This window comes from Heterodontus francisci, chromosome 3, assembly GCF_036365525.1.
Source record: "Heterodontus francisci isolate sHetFra1 chromosome 3, sHetFra1.hap1, whole genome shotgun sequence".
NCBI lineage: Eukaryota > Metazoa > Chordata > Chondrichthyes > Heterodontiformes > Heterodontidae > Heterodontus > Heterodontus francisci.
The window spans coordinates 81,590,664-81,609,373 of NC_090373.1; the positions used below are offsets into that span (position 1 = coordinate 81,590,664).

Genomic DNA, 18,710 nt, shown 5'->3' on the forward strand with positions numbered 1-18,710 from the left:
AACACCCAACCTCATTGAAACACTGCTTCCATATATTAACAAAAACAGATTTTGTGGCATTTTTCAATGATTTGCCTTATCAAATAGGTTTGTGTTCCAAAAGGTTTATGGCTGGTAAACAAATTCTGACACAGATCAATGACGGAGCTTTCTGGAATTTTCAGATGCACAAATTAGATTTCTGGATAGCAAAAATCAATATTTTCATAGTTTTAAGCCACGCCTAAAATTAAGGCCCACAGGTGAATGGCCCAGTAGACAGAGAATGAATTGTAAAGAAACCTGTATATTTCTAGTCTTATGAATTGTTAAAAGTACTTCATCCCAAAAATGTGCCAATTCAGGGCACTTCAGAAATAGGTTGTGTTTAATAATGTACAATTAACGGGAGACGTTGGAGTCAATTGGGTACCTGTGACTATATTAGTTATTGAATGATGATTCTTTAATTAACAGACTGATAAAAAAGCTGTCACCCTCTTTCCCAAAGTTAGCTCAAATGTTGTCTGATTTACCTTTACGCCAATCAGCAAAGTGAAGATAACCATCTTCCGGCGCTCCCCGCCACGGAGCCCGACGTCGTGGGCTTGGTAAAATCCAGCCCAGTGTGTTGAAACATGTGGTGATGTGGAGGGCTGGGTTGCTGAATGTTGCTGAATTCCCAATCACAGACAAGCCACTATCGGTGAGGCAAGAGCCTTCACACAAGGTCAAAGGAAACTTGGGTTAGGAGTTAAAATTGCATCATGCATGTCCTGGCATCTGACTTTGAGCACGAGTAGCTGAAAGCACTTGCCCCGTCACAGGTAGTTCTCTAATTCAGTCTCAGGTACTTGCCTGGAATATGTAATTATGTCTGTCCTGGAAGACTTGTCAGGGTTGGGCATGCGTCAATCAGGTAGCAATAAAATTTTCACCACATGGAAACTGTCAGAAAATCTCTAAAAGCTGTCCTGCTGGATATCATTTGCCAGCAATTATCCATCCGCCTCACTGTCGAATGTCCCCTTTCCATTGTGATATGACAGTGGAAGATTACAGCAGTTGGGTGGTATCTTGACTTTTTTTTATTCATTCATGGGATGTGGGCGTCACTGGCCAGGCCAGCATTTATTGCCCATCCCTAATTGCCCTTGAGAAGGTGGTGGTGAGCTGCCTTCTTGAACCGCTGCAGTCCATTTGGGGTAGGTATACCCACAGTGCTGTTAGGAAGGGAGTTCCAGGATTTTGACCCAGCGACAGTGAAGGAACGGCGATATAGTTCCAAGTCAGGATGGTGTGTGACTTGCAGGGGAACTTGCAAGTGGTGATGTTCCCATGTATTTGCTGCTCTTGCCCTTCTAGTTGGTAGAGGTCGCGGGTTTGGAAGGTGCTGTCAAAGGAGCCTTGGTGCATTGCTGCAGTGCATCTTGTACATGGTACACACTGCTGCCACTGTGCGTCGGTGGTGGAGGGAGTGAATGTTTGTAGATGGGGTGCCAATCAAGCGGGCTGCTTTATCCTGGATGGTGTCGAGCTTCTTGAGTGTTGTTGAAGCTGCACCCATCCAGGCAAGTGGAGAGTATTCCATCACACTCCTAACTTGTGCCTTGTAGATAGTGGACAGGCTTTGGGGAGTCAGGAGGTGAGTTACTCGCCTCAGGATTCCTAGCTTCTGACCTGCTCTTGTAGCCACGGTATTTATACGGCTACTCCAGTTCAGTTTCTGGTCAATGGTAGCCCATAGGATGGTGATAGTGGGGGATTCAGCAATGGTAATGCCGTTGAATGTCAAGAGGAGATGGTTAGATTCTCTCTTGTTGGAGATGGTCATTGCCTGGCACTTGTGTGGCGGGAATGTTACTTGCCACTTATCAGCCCAAGCCTGGATATTGTCCAGGTGTTGCTGCATTTCTACATGGACTGCTTCAGTATCTGAGGAGTCACGAATGGTGCTGAACATTGTGCAATCATCAGCGAACATCCCCACTTCTGACCTTATGATTGAAGGAAGGTCATTGATGAAGCAGCTGAAGATGGTTGGGCCTAGGACACTACCCTGAGGAACTCCTGCAGTGATGTCCTGGAGCTCAGATGATTGACCTCCAACAACCACAACCATCTTCCTTTGCGCTAGGTATGACTCCAGCCAGCGGAGGGTTTTCCCCGATTCCCATTGACCTCAGTTTTGCTAGGGCTCCTTGATGCCATACTCGGTCAAATTCTGCCTTGATGTCAAGGGCAGTCACTCACCTCACCTCTTGAGTTCATCTCTTTTGTCCATGTTTGAACCAAGGCTGTGATGAGGTCAGGAGCTTAGTGCCCTGGCGGAACCCAAACTGAGCTTCACTGAGCAGGTTATTGCCAAGCAAGTGCCACTTGATGGCACTGCTGATGACACCTTTCATCACTTTACTGATGATTGAGTGCAGGCTGATGGGGCGGTAATTGGCCGGGTTGGACTTATCCTGCTTTTTGTGTACAGGGCATACCTGGACAATTTTCCACATTGAAGGGTAGATGCCAGTGTTGTAGCTGTACTGGAACAGCTTGGCTAGGGGCGTGGCAAGTTCTGGAGCACAGGTCTTCAGTACTATTGCTGGAATATTGTCAGGGCTCATAGCTTTTGCAGTATCCAGTGCCTTCAGTCGTTTCTTGATATCACGCGGAGTGAATCGAATTGGCTGAAGTCTGGCATCTGTGATGCTGGGGACTTCAGGAGGAGGCCGAGATGGATCATCAACTCGGCACTTCTGGCTGAAGATTGTTGCAAATGCTTCAGCCTTATCTTTCGCACTGATGTGCTGGGCTCCCCCATCATTGAGGATTGGGATATTTGTGGAGCCATCTCCTCCAGTTAGTTGTTTAATTGTCCACCACCATTCACGGCTGGATGTGGCAGGACTACACAGCTTAGATCTGATCCGTTGGTTATGGGACTGCTTAGCTCTGTCTATCGCATGCAGCTTATGCAGTTTGGCACACAGATAGTCCTGTCTTGTAGCTTCACCAGGTTGACACTTCATTTTGAGGTATGCCTGGTGCTGCTCCTGGCATGCCCTCCTGCACTCTTCATTGAACTAGGGTTGGTCTCCTGGCTTGATGGTATTGGTAGAGTGGGGGATATGCCGGGCCATGAGGTTACAGATTGTGGTTGAGTACAATTCTGCTGCTGCTGATGGCCCACAGCGCCTCATGGATGCCCAGTTTTGCATTGCTAGATCTGTTCGAAATCTATTCCATTTAGCACGGTGATAGTGCCACACAACACGATGGACGGTATCCTCAATGTGAAGGCGGGACTTCGTCTCCACAAGGACTGTGCGGTGGTCACTCCTACCAATACAGTCATGGACAGAAGCATCTGCGGCAGGCAGATTGGTGAGGACAAGGTCAAGTATGTTTTTCCCTCGTGTTGGTTCCCCCACCACCTGCCGCAGACCCAGTCTAGCAGCTATGTCCTTTAGGACTTGGCCAGCTCGGTCAGTAGTGGTGCTATCGAGCCACTCTTGGTGATGGACATTGAAGTCCCCCACCCAGAGTACATTTTGTGCCCTTGCCACCCTCAGTGCTTCCTCCAAGTGCTGTTCAACATGGAGGAGTACTGAGCCATCAGCTGAGGGAGGGCAGTAGGTGGTAATCAGTAGGAGGTTACCTTGCCCATGTTTGACCTGATGCCATGAGACTTCATGGGGTCCGGAGTCGATGTTGAGGACTCCCAGGGCAACTCCCTCCCTCCTGTATATCACTGTGCCACCACCTCTGCTGGGTCTGTCCTGTCCTACCGGGGATAGTGATTGCAGTGTCTGGGATATTGTCTGGAAGGTATGATTCCGTGAGTATGACTATGTCAGGCTGTTGCTTGACTAGTCTGTGAGATAAGCCCCAACTTTGGTACAAGCCCCCAGATGTTAGTTAGGAGGGCTTTGCAGGGTCGACAGGGCTGGGTTTGCCGTTGTCGTTTACGGTGCCTAGGTCGATGCCGGGTGGTCCGTCCGGTTTCATTCCTTTTTATTGACTTCGTAGCGGTTAGGTACAACTGAGTGGCTTGCTAGGCCATTTCAGAGGGCATGTAAGAGTTAACCACATTGCTGTGGGTCTGGAGTCACATATAGGCCAGACCAGGTAAGGACAGCAGATTTCCTTCCCTAAAGGACATTCGTGAACCCAGATGGGTTTTTACAACAATCGACAATGGTTTCATGGCCATCATTAGACTAGCTTTTTAATTCCAGATTTTTTATTAATTAAATTCAAATTCCACCTTCTGCTGTGGTGGGATTCGAACCCATGTCCCTGGAGAAATACCCTGGGTCTCTGGGTGACTAGTCCAGTGATAATACCACTACGCCATCGCCATTCCCTAACAGGGAATACAGTGAGAAGGAGAGATCTTGTGACTGATACTTTAAATAATGCAATATAATGTGGGAAATGGATATTATTATCAAGAAAAAAACAAAGTGCCACAGTTTGCTGCAAAGTAGATTTCCTCTAGTAAATTCCACAGTGTGACTGGTCTACAAATGTCCAGGATTGAAATTAAGCAACGCAACAATTGTGCAAATGTGTTCTTAGCAGCCAAAACCTTCATGGAAATTTTCACAATATTTGCCAAAGCAATGCAAACTGGATGTAGCAAGGTAATATGTATGTATTCAAAAGGAAATGTGTGTGTATCTCTTTTGTTAAGGGAAGGGTGCTAGAGAAGAATGAAAAAGGGTCAAAAATATATTGAGAAGTACAGAGATAACAACAAAAGTATGTGAGAGTCATCCATTGATTTCAATTAGAAGAGGTGCATAATGGACAGGTGATCTGATATTGGCCCATTTACACTATCAGCAAAAGTTAAAATTACCCTGAGAGAGAGAAAGGCACATAAAAAGACGAGAAAGATACAAAAATCAGCAGTGTGAAACAAGCAGCAAGTTACTGGAAGAGAGACTCAATTTTGTTTGTTGCCTGTAAAATATAGGAGGGGAGCCAATTATTAATAGTTTGCTTAAAGCCTGAGGAGGCAAAATTAGACAAGGCCTGAAAATAGGCACCACAATTGTGATATACGATTAACTCACAGTCATTGTTTTCGAAAACATGTGTGCTGCCTGCCAATTTAAATGATTGCAGTGTGCAGCCACCAATAAGCACACTGTTGAGTCACCCCACGCCTGAGCGGGGAAGCGCAAAATCGCGAGAGGCTAGCATGAGTTAATGCCACGCTGCAATACTTAAAGGCAGTCTGCACCGGTGCATTGTGGCTGAAGCAGGTACTGGGAAGCCGTTTGAAAAGTGATTTTGATATTGGAAACACTCAATAATAGCACAATATGGCAGACAAGGGCTTCAAGATTTTCCAACCCGGCACTAAAGGCCTTGGTGCTGGACGTGGACAGCAGTAGAGAGATCCACAGGGGGCCAGGAGCAATTCTAAGCAAACTCTGCGAAGGTGGTGCGACCAGAGAGCTGTGGAGGTTGATGCCTGGAGTCAAGCCCTGAGGACCTGGATGCAGTGCTGCAAAAAGTTCAATAACTCTCACAAGTGGTCAAGGTCAGTGAATCTATCTTCAAATACCATATCCCACCAACTGCATCAGTAGCCTCACACACAGCTCAATGCATCACACCTCAATCACTCATCTACCAATAATCTCTAACAATCACAACTCAAACTGAACATTCGTAGCTTCACCTCACTCTCACACACTTAGTACTGCTGCAAGCCTCATACTCACATCTCACAGCTTGTACACACTGCCAACTTTTCAACCATCACCCAACCAGATTGCATGACACTCACTGACACACTTCCCTCTCTCTTGCAAGACAAGTTGGTGCATAACTGGAGGCAGCAGGATCTAACCGGCAGGGGACACACACAGCTGCATGTCCTAACCCCCATTGAGGAGACAGTGTTCATCATCATTGGAGTGGTCATCACTGAAGCTATGGTCAACAGCAGGGCTGAAACCACTGAAGATGACGGTATCCTCATAGCTAATCCTCCTTCTCACATCCCACTTCCTCCTCATCCCACAATCTCGTCTAATTTACAAGCTACAGACCCTGTAAGGATGCACATCTTATTTTCCCCCTCTTCCCTCACCACAACCCCACTCTTATGCCTTTCTACTTTCAGATACCCATGAACTGCAACCTGGCCAGGCAGTGGTGGAACAATAGAGATGGAAGAGCAGGAAATGATTAAGAAGAAACACCATCACTTGCTCTCACACTCGCAGCCACTAGCTCAGATACTGACATGGTGCATGCTGTAGAGGATAGCTTAGAGGCAGGATCTGCACCTGATGAGATGCTGGGCATGTGTGGCCTGCAGCCAGGGCAGGGGACAAGGTTAGCTCAGGTTCCAGCTCATTGGAGGGCGATATCGCAGACAAGTTCTGCCGCTGAGGATGCAGATGATCACTTCAACGTGGCAGTCTACAGAAGAAAGCTGATGGGTATGCATTGGTGCATTGGCAGGCCTGCCAGGAAGCCTGCAAGCAATATCAAGGAGCACAGAGAAGTCCACAACAACTTGGCACAGGGATTTGAGCATAGATTGGACCCCATCCTTTCCAGAGTGGAAGGGAAGGCCAACTCCATTAGCATACTTGTGGTCCCAAATATGCAGAGTCTGATGGCCAATGTCTCAGCTTCCATTGTAACACAAGCAGAAGCCACCCAACATCTGAATGCTGCAGTGGAAGCTCAAACTGAGCTCATGCAAGGCCATCTTGATGTCATAAAGTTCAGACTGCTGCCATCATAGCTGTGGTTACCAGTGTTCAAAGTGGCTTGCACAGTGTCACAGCAGTCCAGCAATCGGTGCTCCAACAGATTACCAGGATGGCTAAGGTGCAGCCGTGAGGGAATGGCAGTGTCTCCATGGAACACAAACCTACTGTCCTCTATCAGGATAACAGCATTTGGTTTTTCACCACTGCAACTCCTTTAATGTCCCTGCTGTTGCCTGCCAGCCAGCCAGCACAGACCTGCCGCTTGTACCAAGATGGTGCTGTCCAACACCATCACTGCCTACTTCTCTCTGGCAAAAGAGAATGAAATATATTTCAGCAGTCTGCTGATACAGAGTCTCAGTGACCAGTCTTATGCAACAGTGGGTGGTGAACTAGGAGATGTTGCAAATATCACCTGCTCCAGCCTGGAAGGTACCAGACACATGAAGGTTCATGGTCACGGTCACCTGCACAGCCACTGGCAATGCTGTCCTCACCCTGCTCGGAGGCTGCAGTTACGGCTGCAGAAGGTGGCAGATTTCAGTGAGTGTGCCCTCTGATGTGCTGTTCCTTGCTGAGGTTATTCACGTGGCCTCAATAATCCAATTGTAGCTACAACTGATTAGGCAATCTCTAATCATTTCCTTATATTTCTTTCAACACATATTTCCCTTTCCCCTTCCTAACCCATTTCTTTCTGTGTCCACCCTGGGAAAAAAACTTTTCGTCAAGTCTCCTACCACTATACTTTCAAATTCCCAACTATCTATCTTTGGCCTATGATTCATCATGATATTTCTGCAGGTACTGATTGGCTAATTATCACCCTCTCTACTAAATTTGATGCCCTTGTCTTCAGTAAAACCATACACTCTCTCACTGTAGTCATTCCCCTGGTATATACTCTAACTTCACTCCCTTAAGTTTAAGGGAAACAAATTTGACTGTCTTTGGCAGACAACTGTTTTTATCTGGCTGGATCACAGAAAGCATTATCGGGTCCTGCTCTCCATAGATAATACTGCCCACTTTTCAAAGATTATCCAGGCAGGCAAAGATAACATCCAGCTTCTCTTCATCACCAACAGTCTTCTTAAACCACCCTCCCCTGCCTCCTCCACCCTCATTTCCAACACTAAGTGCGAGGAGCTCATGTACAAAGAGTGAGACCATTCAGTCAGCTGCCGCTGCTACTTCCCTCCTTTCCCCTAGCCCACCGGGACAAACTTCCTCTAAGGTTCCCCCCCGCCATGACCCTGAATTCATATCTTTCTCTAGTTTCTTTCCTAAAGCCCCTCATGTCTTCTCTAAGCTCAGCTTGTCGATGAGGCCCACTCCCTAGCCCCTATACCTACAAGGACTCCTATGTTAGCTGATATAGTTAATGCTTCTCTCTCCCAAGTACTCTTCCCCTCTCCTTAAAACCTGCCATCATCGACCTTCTCCTCAAAAAAACAACCCTTGAGTTCACCATCCCTGCAAACTATTGCCCATTTCCACCTTTCCTTTTCTCTCCAAAGTCCTTGTTGTTGCTTCACAAATCTGTGCTCATCATTCTCAGAACTTCATGTTTAAATTCCTACAATTGTTTTTCCAACCCCATCATAGTACCGCAACGGCCCTTATCAAGATCACAAATGACACCTTTTGTGACAGTGACAAAAGTAAACTATCCTTCCTCATCCTTCTCAACTTGTCTGCAGCATTTGACACAGTTGTCCACAAATTTCCACTCCAGCACCTCTCCATTGTTGTCCAGCTGGGCGGGACTGCACTCACCTGGTTCCATTATTATCTATCCAGTCATAGCCAAATAATGACCTACAATGATTTCTCTTTCTACTCCCTCAACGTTACCTCTGGTGTCCCCAAAGGATCTACCCTTGGTTCTCTCCTATTTCCCATCTACATGCTGCCCCTTGGCGACATTATTAGAAAACACGACGTCAGTTTCCACCTGTACAGCAACAATCCCAGCTCTACCTCTCTACTACCTCTCACAACCTCTCCACCGTTGTCCAACATCCAATAGTGGAGGAGCAGAAATTTCCTCCTATTAAATATTGGGAAGTCAGAGCCACTGTATCGGTTCCTGTCACAAAATCCATTCCCTAGCTACCCGACTCCAGCCCTATCCCTGGTAACTGTCTGAGGCTGAACTAGACTGTTCGCAGCCTTGGTGTCATATTTGATCCCGAGATGAGCTTCTGACCACATATCCCCACCATCACTAAGACCACCTATTTCCACCTCCGTAACATTGCCTGACTCCACTCCTACCTCAGCTTATTTGTTGAAACCCTCATCCACACCTTTGTTCCCTCTAGACTTGACTATTCAAATGCACTTCTTGCTGGCCTTGTAGTTCTACCTTCTGCAAATTTTGGGTAATTCAGAACTCTGCTGCCCGTGTCCTAACTCGCATGGTCCTGCACGCCCATCTCCCCTGTGCTCTCTGATCTCCATTGGCCCCTGGTTAAGCAATGCCACGATTTTAAAATTCTCATCCTTAATTTCAAATCCCTCCACGGCCTCGCCTCTCTGTATCTCTGTGATCTCCTCCAGCCTCACAATACCTCCAAGTGCTCTGCACTCCACCAACTCTGGTCTTTTCAGCATACCCTTATTTAATCGTTTCACCAATTGGTGACCGTGCCTGCAGCTGCCAAGATTCCAAGCTCTGGAATTTCCTCCCTAAATCTCTTCATTTCTCTACCTCTTTTTTTCTTTAAGACACTCCTTAAAACCTATCCTTTTGACCAACCTTTCGGCCATCTGGCCTAAAATCTGCTTATGTGGCTCAGTGTCAAATTTTGTTTCATAACGCTTGTAAAACACCTTGAGATGTTTTATTATGTCAAAAATGTCGTTGTTGAGGTTCAGGATGATAAATTGCTCCCTCAACACCCTGGATGGGTATAGCCTCCTGCTGAGAGCCCATCTCCCTCTCCTTTTCCTCCCTTTTCCAGCAGTTTGTCTTCCTCCATATTACCTCTGCTTATTCTCCCTGTCATGCTGTTGTCTAAGAAGAATGCATACTACAGCACCATGTCTGAAAGCAAGTGGTTTGTGCAGAATTTTTGAAGTCTTTCAGCACATGCCACGTTACTCCCTGTAGGGAGCAAATTTAAAAAACTCTCCAAATGGCCTCCATCTGTGCTGTAAATCTTTCTGTTTCTATTAAAACATAAACACTTTTCCAATTGCAGCAAGAGACAGAAGAAATTAATCAACAATGAACCTGATGATCCCTTTAAATAGTGTGGGTGGGGGATCCTTCCTGCTGCTGAACACGTGTTCAGCTGTGTGTGTTTCACAGATGGCATGATCAAATCAGAGTTATATGCTGATTGATGTCATGATCTGCCTATTCTGCATACTTCCAGCAGCCAGTCGCTGCGCACATGCACAAAAACGCTCTCCATTATGCCATCCAGCATGGCTTGCACCAGAAATGTCACCAAAATGGCAGTTATAGTGCCAAAATCTGGTGCTAAGGAGCTAAATTATGTGGTCTGAGTATTTTTTGGTGTTTTCATTATCAGGTTATTCACCTATCTGATATTGACTCTGTGGATCAGGTGGTTGTAGTAAATTAAAGAATGTGAAAATTAGTAGAACATATACCGTTTTCAATCTGTATCTTTTCACTTTTCCCCAGCATCTTCTTTTCATCAGGAGGGAAGGCAGCAGACTTTTCCACAATTACTGTCACCACTGTACACCATCTACCCTATCAGCTTTTCCTTCATAAGCCAAAATGTTCCCTATGAAAAGTATCAGAATGTAGCTGGTGGGAATGGGAAGTGGCACTAAATATATGTTGTTGGATAGTAGAATATTAGTTATGAACTTCAATAAGGGTTCACATAATATGCTTATTTGAAGATTTTCAATTTTTCCAACAAATATACTGTGATGTTATATTTATATCACAATGCTTTAGGAATTGAAAGTGTGGAATAAAATATAATGGAAGAAAATATAAAAGGACAAAATCAGGTACAATAATTAGAAATAAAATACTGACAATTTAGAATTGTTTAACTTTAGCATAATAACAGTCTATCTGTCTCCCAATGGATAGTCAATAGTTTCAAGTTTCTGAGCCGTCTTTTCAATATGTCTATAAATTACACCAGTTCTTGGTCAGATGGAATACACTGCAGAGATGGAGTTCCTCCTCAGAAATAAGAAAAATTGACAAAGGTCGCATCCTGCAACCAATCATAATGTAAGACTACTACAACCAGGACCACATTATGCTTCTTCCTGAAAGGAGCCGTGTGGAAGAAACAAAAAGGGATAAAATCTGGGATCAAATGGTAAGTGTAAGGACGTCTATCCTTGGTCACAGAAAGTTCTATGCTCACTGACAAAATACTGTGCTGATTCTCACTGTGTTATGCTGTCCACTGGCTAATTCTCAGTATGGGTCCCTCACCGTTCTTTCACCAACCTGTTCATACCAGGAAGGTTACCCCAGAAGTAACGGGCTCGATGGGCAGCAGAGACTTCCTTGGCATCAATCATCACAGGATTACACTAGCAGAAAAAGAGGAAAAGCAAAGATTATTTCATGAAGCTGGACAATATGTTTTGAATAGAATCTTCTCTCATCCCACCACCTCCCCACATGAAATCCTTGACCACCTGGTTTAGAATTACAAGGAACATTTTTATCAATTTGTGCTTCTGGCATGGAGATTTGCCAATTGGTAGTGCATTATAGGAATTTTGGCATGCTGTCCCGATGATTTTTGATTGTCATGAGGGGCTTGCACCTGTATTCCCAACAAACATTCCTTGCTGGCAAAGGTCAATGGCAAGAGCATGAACTCTCAAAATTTTCCCCAATATGTCACTTCCAAAAATGAAAGATAATTTCAATTGAATTAATGCCGCTGTCTTTGATATGTCACAATATTCATGTTTCTCTGATACATACTATGGTGTCTTACATCACGTCTGCTGTAGCAAGCTTTTCTTTTTAACTGCAATATGTCCCATTTTAAATCAACACAAAGGAACAAAATCATTCAACAGATTGGTGTATCTGTCAACTTGTGAAGACAGATAGATATGGCAGACTGGGCAATGTCACGATATTAAAAAGCATTCTATGGTATTAGAAATATTGTAGCTGTCATCTTTATAGCCACATATAATGCAGTGGATATTCATGGAAACTGAATTGCAGTGTGGAAACAATATGTAGCTATCAGGAAATGCTTCTCCACAGAGAGAACATTACCAATCACTGGAAAATAGCCAGACTGTTGAAGCAAAATCAACACGATATGACAAGTGTGCACTGCAGTTGATGAATTGATGGACCCACCACACTGCACTGTTTGCTTTGGATACCTTGTTGCTTGAAAGTAATGTAACTCTCAAATACAGTTAACATTGAGGATTTAAAATAATTTCCCAAATCTCCATTTTGTATGTGTGAATTCCAAGATGAATACAGCCGAGCAAAATGAGGACAGTTTTATCATTGTATTGCATAATCTAATGATACAAAAAGAAGTTATCTAAGAGACATGAATCTATCTAATTAGACACAATCTCATAGGTAAAAGTTCTAAATTGGGGGAAGGCAAATTTTACGATGCTGAGGGGTAATCTGGCAAAAGTGAACTGGATACAGCTACTTGAAAGAAAATCAGTGGCAAACCAGCGGGATTCTATGGGCACAGTGTAGACATGTCCCCACAAAGAAAAAGGCTGGAGCCCTCAGGTTATCTAGAAGCATACAGAGTAAAATAAAACAGAAAAAGAAAGCTTATGACAGTCACAAAAAACTTAATACTTTGGAAAGCCTAGAGGAGTTTAGAAAGTGCAGGGGTGAAGTAAAAAAGGAAATTAGGAAGGCAAAGAGAGGACATGAAAAAATATTGGCAGGTAAAATCAGGGAAAGCCCAAACATGTTTTATCAGTACATTAGGAGCGAGGATAAGTAAGGAAAGGGTAGGGCCTATTAGAGATGCACTTAAGTGTGGATGCAGAAGATGTGGGCAGGGTTCTTAATGAGTACTTTGTCTCTATCTTCACAAAGGAGAGGGATGATGCAGACATTGTAGTTGAAGAGGAGGAGTGTGAAATATTAGATATGATAAGCATAATAATAGAGGAAGCACTCGAGGGTCTGACATCCTTGAAAGTGGATAAATCACCAGGGCCGGATGGATTGTATCCCAGGTTATTAAAGGAAGCCAGGGAGGAAATAGAACATAAGAAGATAAGAACTAGGAGCAGGAGTAGGCAATTCAGCCCCTCGAGCCTGCTCCGCCATTCAATACGATCATGGCTGATCTCATCACGGCCTCAACTTCACTACTGCCTGTTCTCCATAACCCTTCAACCCATTTCTAATTAAAAAATCTGTCTATCTCCTCCTTAAATTTACCCAATATCCTGGCATCCACCACACTCTGGTGTAGTGAATTCCACAGATTCACGACCCTTTGAGAGAAGTAATTTCCCCTCATCTCTGTTTTAAATCTGCTACCCCTTATCCTAAAACTATGACCTCTCATTCTAGATTGCCCCACAAGAGGAAACATCCTCTCTATATCTACTTTGTCAATCCCCTTAATCATCTTATATACCTCAATTAGATCTCCTCTCATTCTTCTAAACTCCAGAGAGCAAAGGCCGAAACTGCTCAATCTCTCTTCATAAGACAAGCCTCCCATCTCTGGAATCAGTCTAGTGAACCTCCTCTGAACTGCCTCCAATGCAACTACATCCTTTCTCAAGGAAGGGGACCAAAACTGTATGCAATACTCCAGGTGCTGTCTCACTAATGCCTTGTACAGTTGCAGCAACACTTCCCTACTTTTATGCTCTATTCCTTTAACAATAAATGCCAAAATTCCATTTGCCTTCCTTATCACCTGCTGTACCTGCAAACTAGTTTTCTGCGATTCATGCACGAGGACACCCAGATCCTTCTGCACTGAAGCACTCTGAAGTTTCTCTCCATTTAGACAATAATTTGCCTTTCTATTCTTCTGACCAAAATGGATAACCTCACACTTAGCCACGTTAAAATCCATCTTCCAAATTTTGGCCCATTTATATAATCTATCCATATCCATTTGCAGATTTCTTATTTCTTTATTGCAACTTACTGTCGAACCTATTTTAGTGTCATCTGCAAATTTGGCTATAGTACCTTCTATCCCTGCATCCAAATCATTTATATAGATTGTAAATAGTTGGGGCCCGAGGACCAAACCCTGTGGCACCCCACTAGTTACATCTTGCCATCCAGAAAAAGACCCATTTATCCCGACTCTCTGTTTTCTGTTGATTAGCCAATCCTCTATCCAAGCTAATAAATTTCCCCTAACCCCATGTGAACTTACCACGTGTATTAATCTTTGTGCGGCACCTTATCAAATGCCTTCTGGAAGTTCAGATATACTACATCTACAGGATCCCCATTATCTACTTTACTTGTTACAGCTTTGAAGAACTCTAGCAAATTAGTCAAACACGATTTACCCTTCATAAAACCATGCTGACTCTGATGGATTGTGTTTTGACTTTCTAAATGTGTTGTTATTACTTCCTTAATAATGGATTCTAACAATTTCCCAATGACAGATATTAAACTAACTGGTCTATAGTTTCCTACTTTCTGCCTCCCTCCCTTTTTGAATAGGGCGTTACATTAGCTTTTTTCCAATCCACTGGAACCTTTCCCGTATCCAGAGAATTTTGGAATATTATAACCAATGAATCCACTATCTCTGCTGCCACTTCCTTTAAGACCCGAGGATGTAGGCCACCAGGCCCTGGGCATTTGTTTGCCTTCAATCCCAATAGTTTGGCTCAGTACTTTTTCCCTAGTGATGATGATTGTTCTAAGTTCCTCCCTTTCTATAACCTCTGCATTACCTGATACTATTGGGATGGCACTAGTGTCCTCCACAGTGAAAACTGAAGCAAAAATACTGATTTAGTGTCTCTGCCATTTCTGTGTTCCCTTCTATTAACTCCCCAGTCACATCCTCCAAGGGACCAACATTCACTTAGCTATTCTCTTCCCTTTTATATACTTATAGAAGCTTTTGCTATCCGTTTTTATATTTTGCGCTAGTTTTCTTTCATAATTTACCTTTGCTCTTTTTATTATTTTTTGGTAACCCTTTGTTGATCTTTAAATGTTTCCCAATCTTCCAGCCTGCCACTGGCCTTTGCAATATGGTACGCCTTAGTTTTTGTCTTTTTGTTATCCTTAACTTCCTTGCTTAGCCATGGATGTTTTTTCTCCCCCTCTTAGAATTTTTCTTCCTCTCTGGAATATATTTTAGTTGGGCTAAATTGAATATCTCCTTAAACATCTGCCACTGCTCGCCAACTGCCCTACCTTGTAGTCTTCCTGCCCAGTCCACTAGGGCTAAATCTGTCCTCATGCCTATATAATTACCTTTGTTTAACTCCAGAATGCTAGTGTGGAACTCCAGCTTCTCGCCCTCAAACTGAATTTGAAATTCTAGCATGCTATGATCACTTTTCCCTGGAGGATCCTTAACAATGGGATCATTTATTAATCCCACCTCATTACACAACACCAAATCTAGAATAGTCTGCTCCCTGGTTGGTTCCACAACATATTGCTCCAAAAAACAAATCTCTAATACATTCAATAAACTCTCCCTCAAGGCTACCTTTGCCAATTTGACTAATCCAGCCTATATGCATATTAAAATCACCCATGATTATTGCCGTACCTTTCTTACAAGCCCCCAGTATTTCCTGGTTTATACTGTGCCCCACTGTGGAACTGCTGTTTGGGGACCTATGGATTACTCCCACCAGGGACTTCTTTCCCTTGCTATTTCTTATTCCTATCCACACTGATTCTACGCCTTGATCTCCAATGCCAATATCGTTTCTCACTACAGCACTGATCTCTTCCTTTACTTACAAAGCTACACCACCTCCTTTTCCTTCCTGCCTATCCCTCCGAAATACTGAGTGCCCTTGGATATTCAATTCCCAAACCTGGTTTCCCTGCAACCACGTCTCAGTAATCGCCACTAAATCATACCCATTCGTCTCTATTTGCGCTCTTAATTCATTTATTTTATTCCGAATGCTTTGTGCATTCAGTTACAAAGCCTTTAAGTTTGTTCTATTTTTAAATTTCCCTACTCTTGTACGATTCCTTGGTGCAATATGACGTTTACACATTCTGCCCTAGCGGATGCTCTAAGGATCATTTTCAAATCCTCACGAGATACAGGCCAGGTACCAGAGGATTGGAGGTCTGCGAACATTGTACCATTATTTAAAAAGGGTGCGATGGATTGCCCAAATAATTATAGGCCAGTCAGTCTGACCTCGGTGGTGGCAAATTATTAAAATCAATTCTGAGAGATAGGATAAACTGTAACTTAGAAAGGCATGGATTAATCAGGGATAGTCAGCATGGATTTGTTTCGGGAAGTTCGTGTCTTACCAACTTAATTGAGGAGGATTGATGAGTGTAATGCAGTGGATTTTGGCTGCATGGATGTTAATAAGGGATTTGACAAGGTCCCACATGGAGATGGGTCAGAACAGTAAAAGCCCATGGGATTTAGGGAATGTGGTGAGTTGGATCCAAACTTTGCTCAGTGACAGGAAACAAAGGATAATGATTGACAGATGCTTTTGCGAATGGAAAGTGGTTTCCGATGGCGTTCCACAGGGCTCAGTGTTGGGTCCCTTGCTGTTTGTGATACAGATTAATGATTTGGACTTAAATTGGAAGACACAATTGGGAAATTTACAGATGACACAAAAATTTGCAATGTAGTTTACAATGAAGAGGATAGCTGTGGACTCCAGAATAATATCAATGGTTTGGTTGAGTAGGTGGAAAAGTGGCAAATGGAATTTAATCCGGAGAAGTGTGAGGTAATGCATTTAGGGAGGGCAAACAAAGCAAGGGAATACACAATGAATGTGAGGATATTGAGATCGGTAGAGGCAGTGAGAGACCTTGGCGTGCATGTCCACAGGTCCCTGAAGGTGGCAGGTCAGGTAGATAAAATGGTGAATAAGGCATATGGAATGCTTTCCTTTATTGGCCGAGGTATAGAATACAAAAGCAGGGATGTAATGCTGGAACTGTATAAAATGCTGGTTAGGCCACAGCTGGAGTATTGTGTACAGTTCTGGTTACCACATTACAGGAAAGACATAATTGCTCTGGAAAGAATACAGAGGAGATTTACAAGAACGTTGCCACGGCTTGAAAATTGCAGCTATGAGGAAAGATTGGATAGGCTAGGGTTGTTTTCCTTAGAACAGAGGAGGCTGAGTGGTGACTTAATTATGCAAAATATACAAAATTATGAGGGGCCTAGATAGAGTAGACAGGAAGGACCTGTTTTTCCTGGCGGAGAGGTCAATTACCAGGGGGCACAGATTTATGTTGATTGGTATAAGGGTTAGAGGGGACTTGAGGAAAAGCTTTTTCACCCAGAGGGTGGTGGGCGTCTGGAATTCACTGCCCGGAACGGTGATGGAGGCAGAAACCCTCAACACAGTGGCGCAGTGGTTAGCACCGCAGCCTCACAGCTCCAGGGACCCGGGTTCGATTCCGGGTACTGTCTGTGTGGAGTTTGCAAGTTCTCCCTGTGTCTGCGTGGGTTTTCTCCGGGTGCTCCGGTTTCCTCCCACAAGCCAAAAGACTTGCAGGTTGATAGGTTAATTGGCCATTATAAATTGTCACTAGTATAGGTAGGTGGTAGGGAAATATAGGGACAGGTGGGGATGTTTGGTAGGAATATGGGATTAGTGTAGGATTAGTATAAATGGGTGGTTGATGTTCGGCACAGACTCGGTGGGCTGAAGGGCCTGTTTCAGTGCTGTATCTCGAATCTAATCTAATCGTTTAAAAGGTACCTGGACCTGCACCTGAAGTGCTGTAACCTGCAAGGCTACGGTCCAGGTGCTGGAAGGTGGGATTAGATTGGGTGGTTAATTTTTTCAGCTGGCGCAGACATGATGGGCTGAATGACCTCTTTCTGTGCCGTAACTTTTCTATGGTTTTATGGTATTTTGTTTTTTTCCACATCTATAGGTTATTAATGCAATCATTTGTTTGCTTTGATCAGTTTGTTTGTTCCCTGCTTTCCTGTTTACGTTTTTAATTTTATATGAAAGAGGATACCGATTTCATTCCTCACACATCTTTGATCACCATTTTTACCTTAATAGAGATCATAGTTACAATGTACATTTCCATTCTGATTGAAACTAAATGCTAGCAATGGACTAAGGCTTGAGATTTCTGACAAAAATACACTTGAAAATTAATAATGCGATTCCTCCCAGTTGCGCTGAAGCACAGATGATAAACTATGTACCCACTTTTTGTCTCTACTTAGTTTCTTTACAGTCTTTCTGTAGCATCCACAATACAACTGCTAAGAAGGTAATTGGCTGGGACACCCCAGAACTCTGCTAATGCAACATCATAGACAGCAGCTGGGAAATGCAGAATAGACCAGGGTGACTAGCTCTCCAATTTTATCTATTTACATAGTGTATTTATTATAAGTGGTTTGCATTTCAATTCAGATCCAGTTGCAGAAAAAAATATGAATGGTGTGAAGTATAAATATTGCAAATTGACTTTTTGGATAGAGTCTACAGAAATTCTGATTTCATGATTTGTTATGTCTTTCTTCAGGACTGAGAGGATAGTGTTCAAGGAAATAACGATTTCTGTTTAGACTTGTTGCTTTGAAGAAATTTACCTCTAGAAAGCGGGAGATGTCCCTCTTGTCACTGACTCCCATTGCCACCACATTTTCAAACAGCCAGAAGAACGGCCTGTTGTCTCCTTCTTTGGGCCTTGTTTCATGCAGAAGACGGTAGAACTCAAAAAACAGGCGGCCTGTGCCTTCTGTAAAGTAAACAGGATATAACACAGTGAAAGCTGTCCTTTTGGACACCTTGGCCACGAAATTCGATAAGGCC

The 18,710-nt window shown here is 43.7% G+C and overlaps 1 protein-coding gene across 7 annotated transcripts in view; it reads right to left on the reverse strand.

Annotated features, from left to right (window-relative positions):
* Positions 1-18,710, reverse strand: part of dnmt3ab (DNA (cytosine-5-)-methyltransferase 3 alpha b) — a 718,146-nt gene that overhangs the window by 48,835 nt on the left and 650,601 nt on the right. For 3 of the 7 annotated variants that reach the window (XM_068023822.1, XM_068023814.1, XM_068023846.1), the window contains 2 exons: positions 18,488-18,636; positions 11,164-11,264 (listed from right to left, as the gene is read on the reverse strand). In XM_068023822.1, coding sequence (XP_067879923.1) covers positions 11,164-11,264; positions 18,488-18,636 — 250 coding nt within the window. Of the gene's footprint in view, positions 1-664; positions 699-11,118; positions 11,265-18,487; positions 18,637-18,710 lie in introns of those variants that run through there. The other 4 variants (XM_068023838.1, XM_068023830.1, XM_068023852.1 and 1 more) reach the window with 3 other exon arrangements.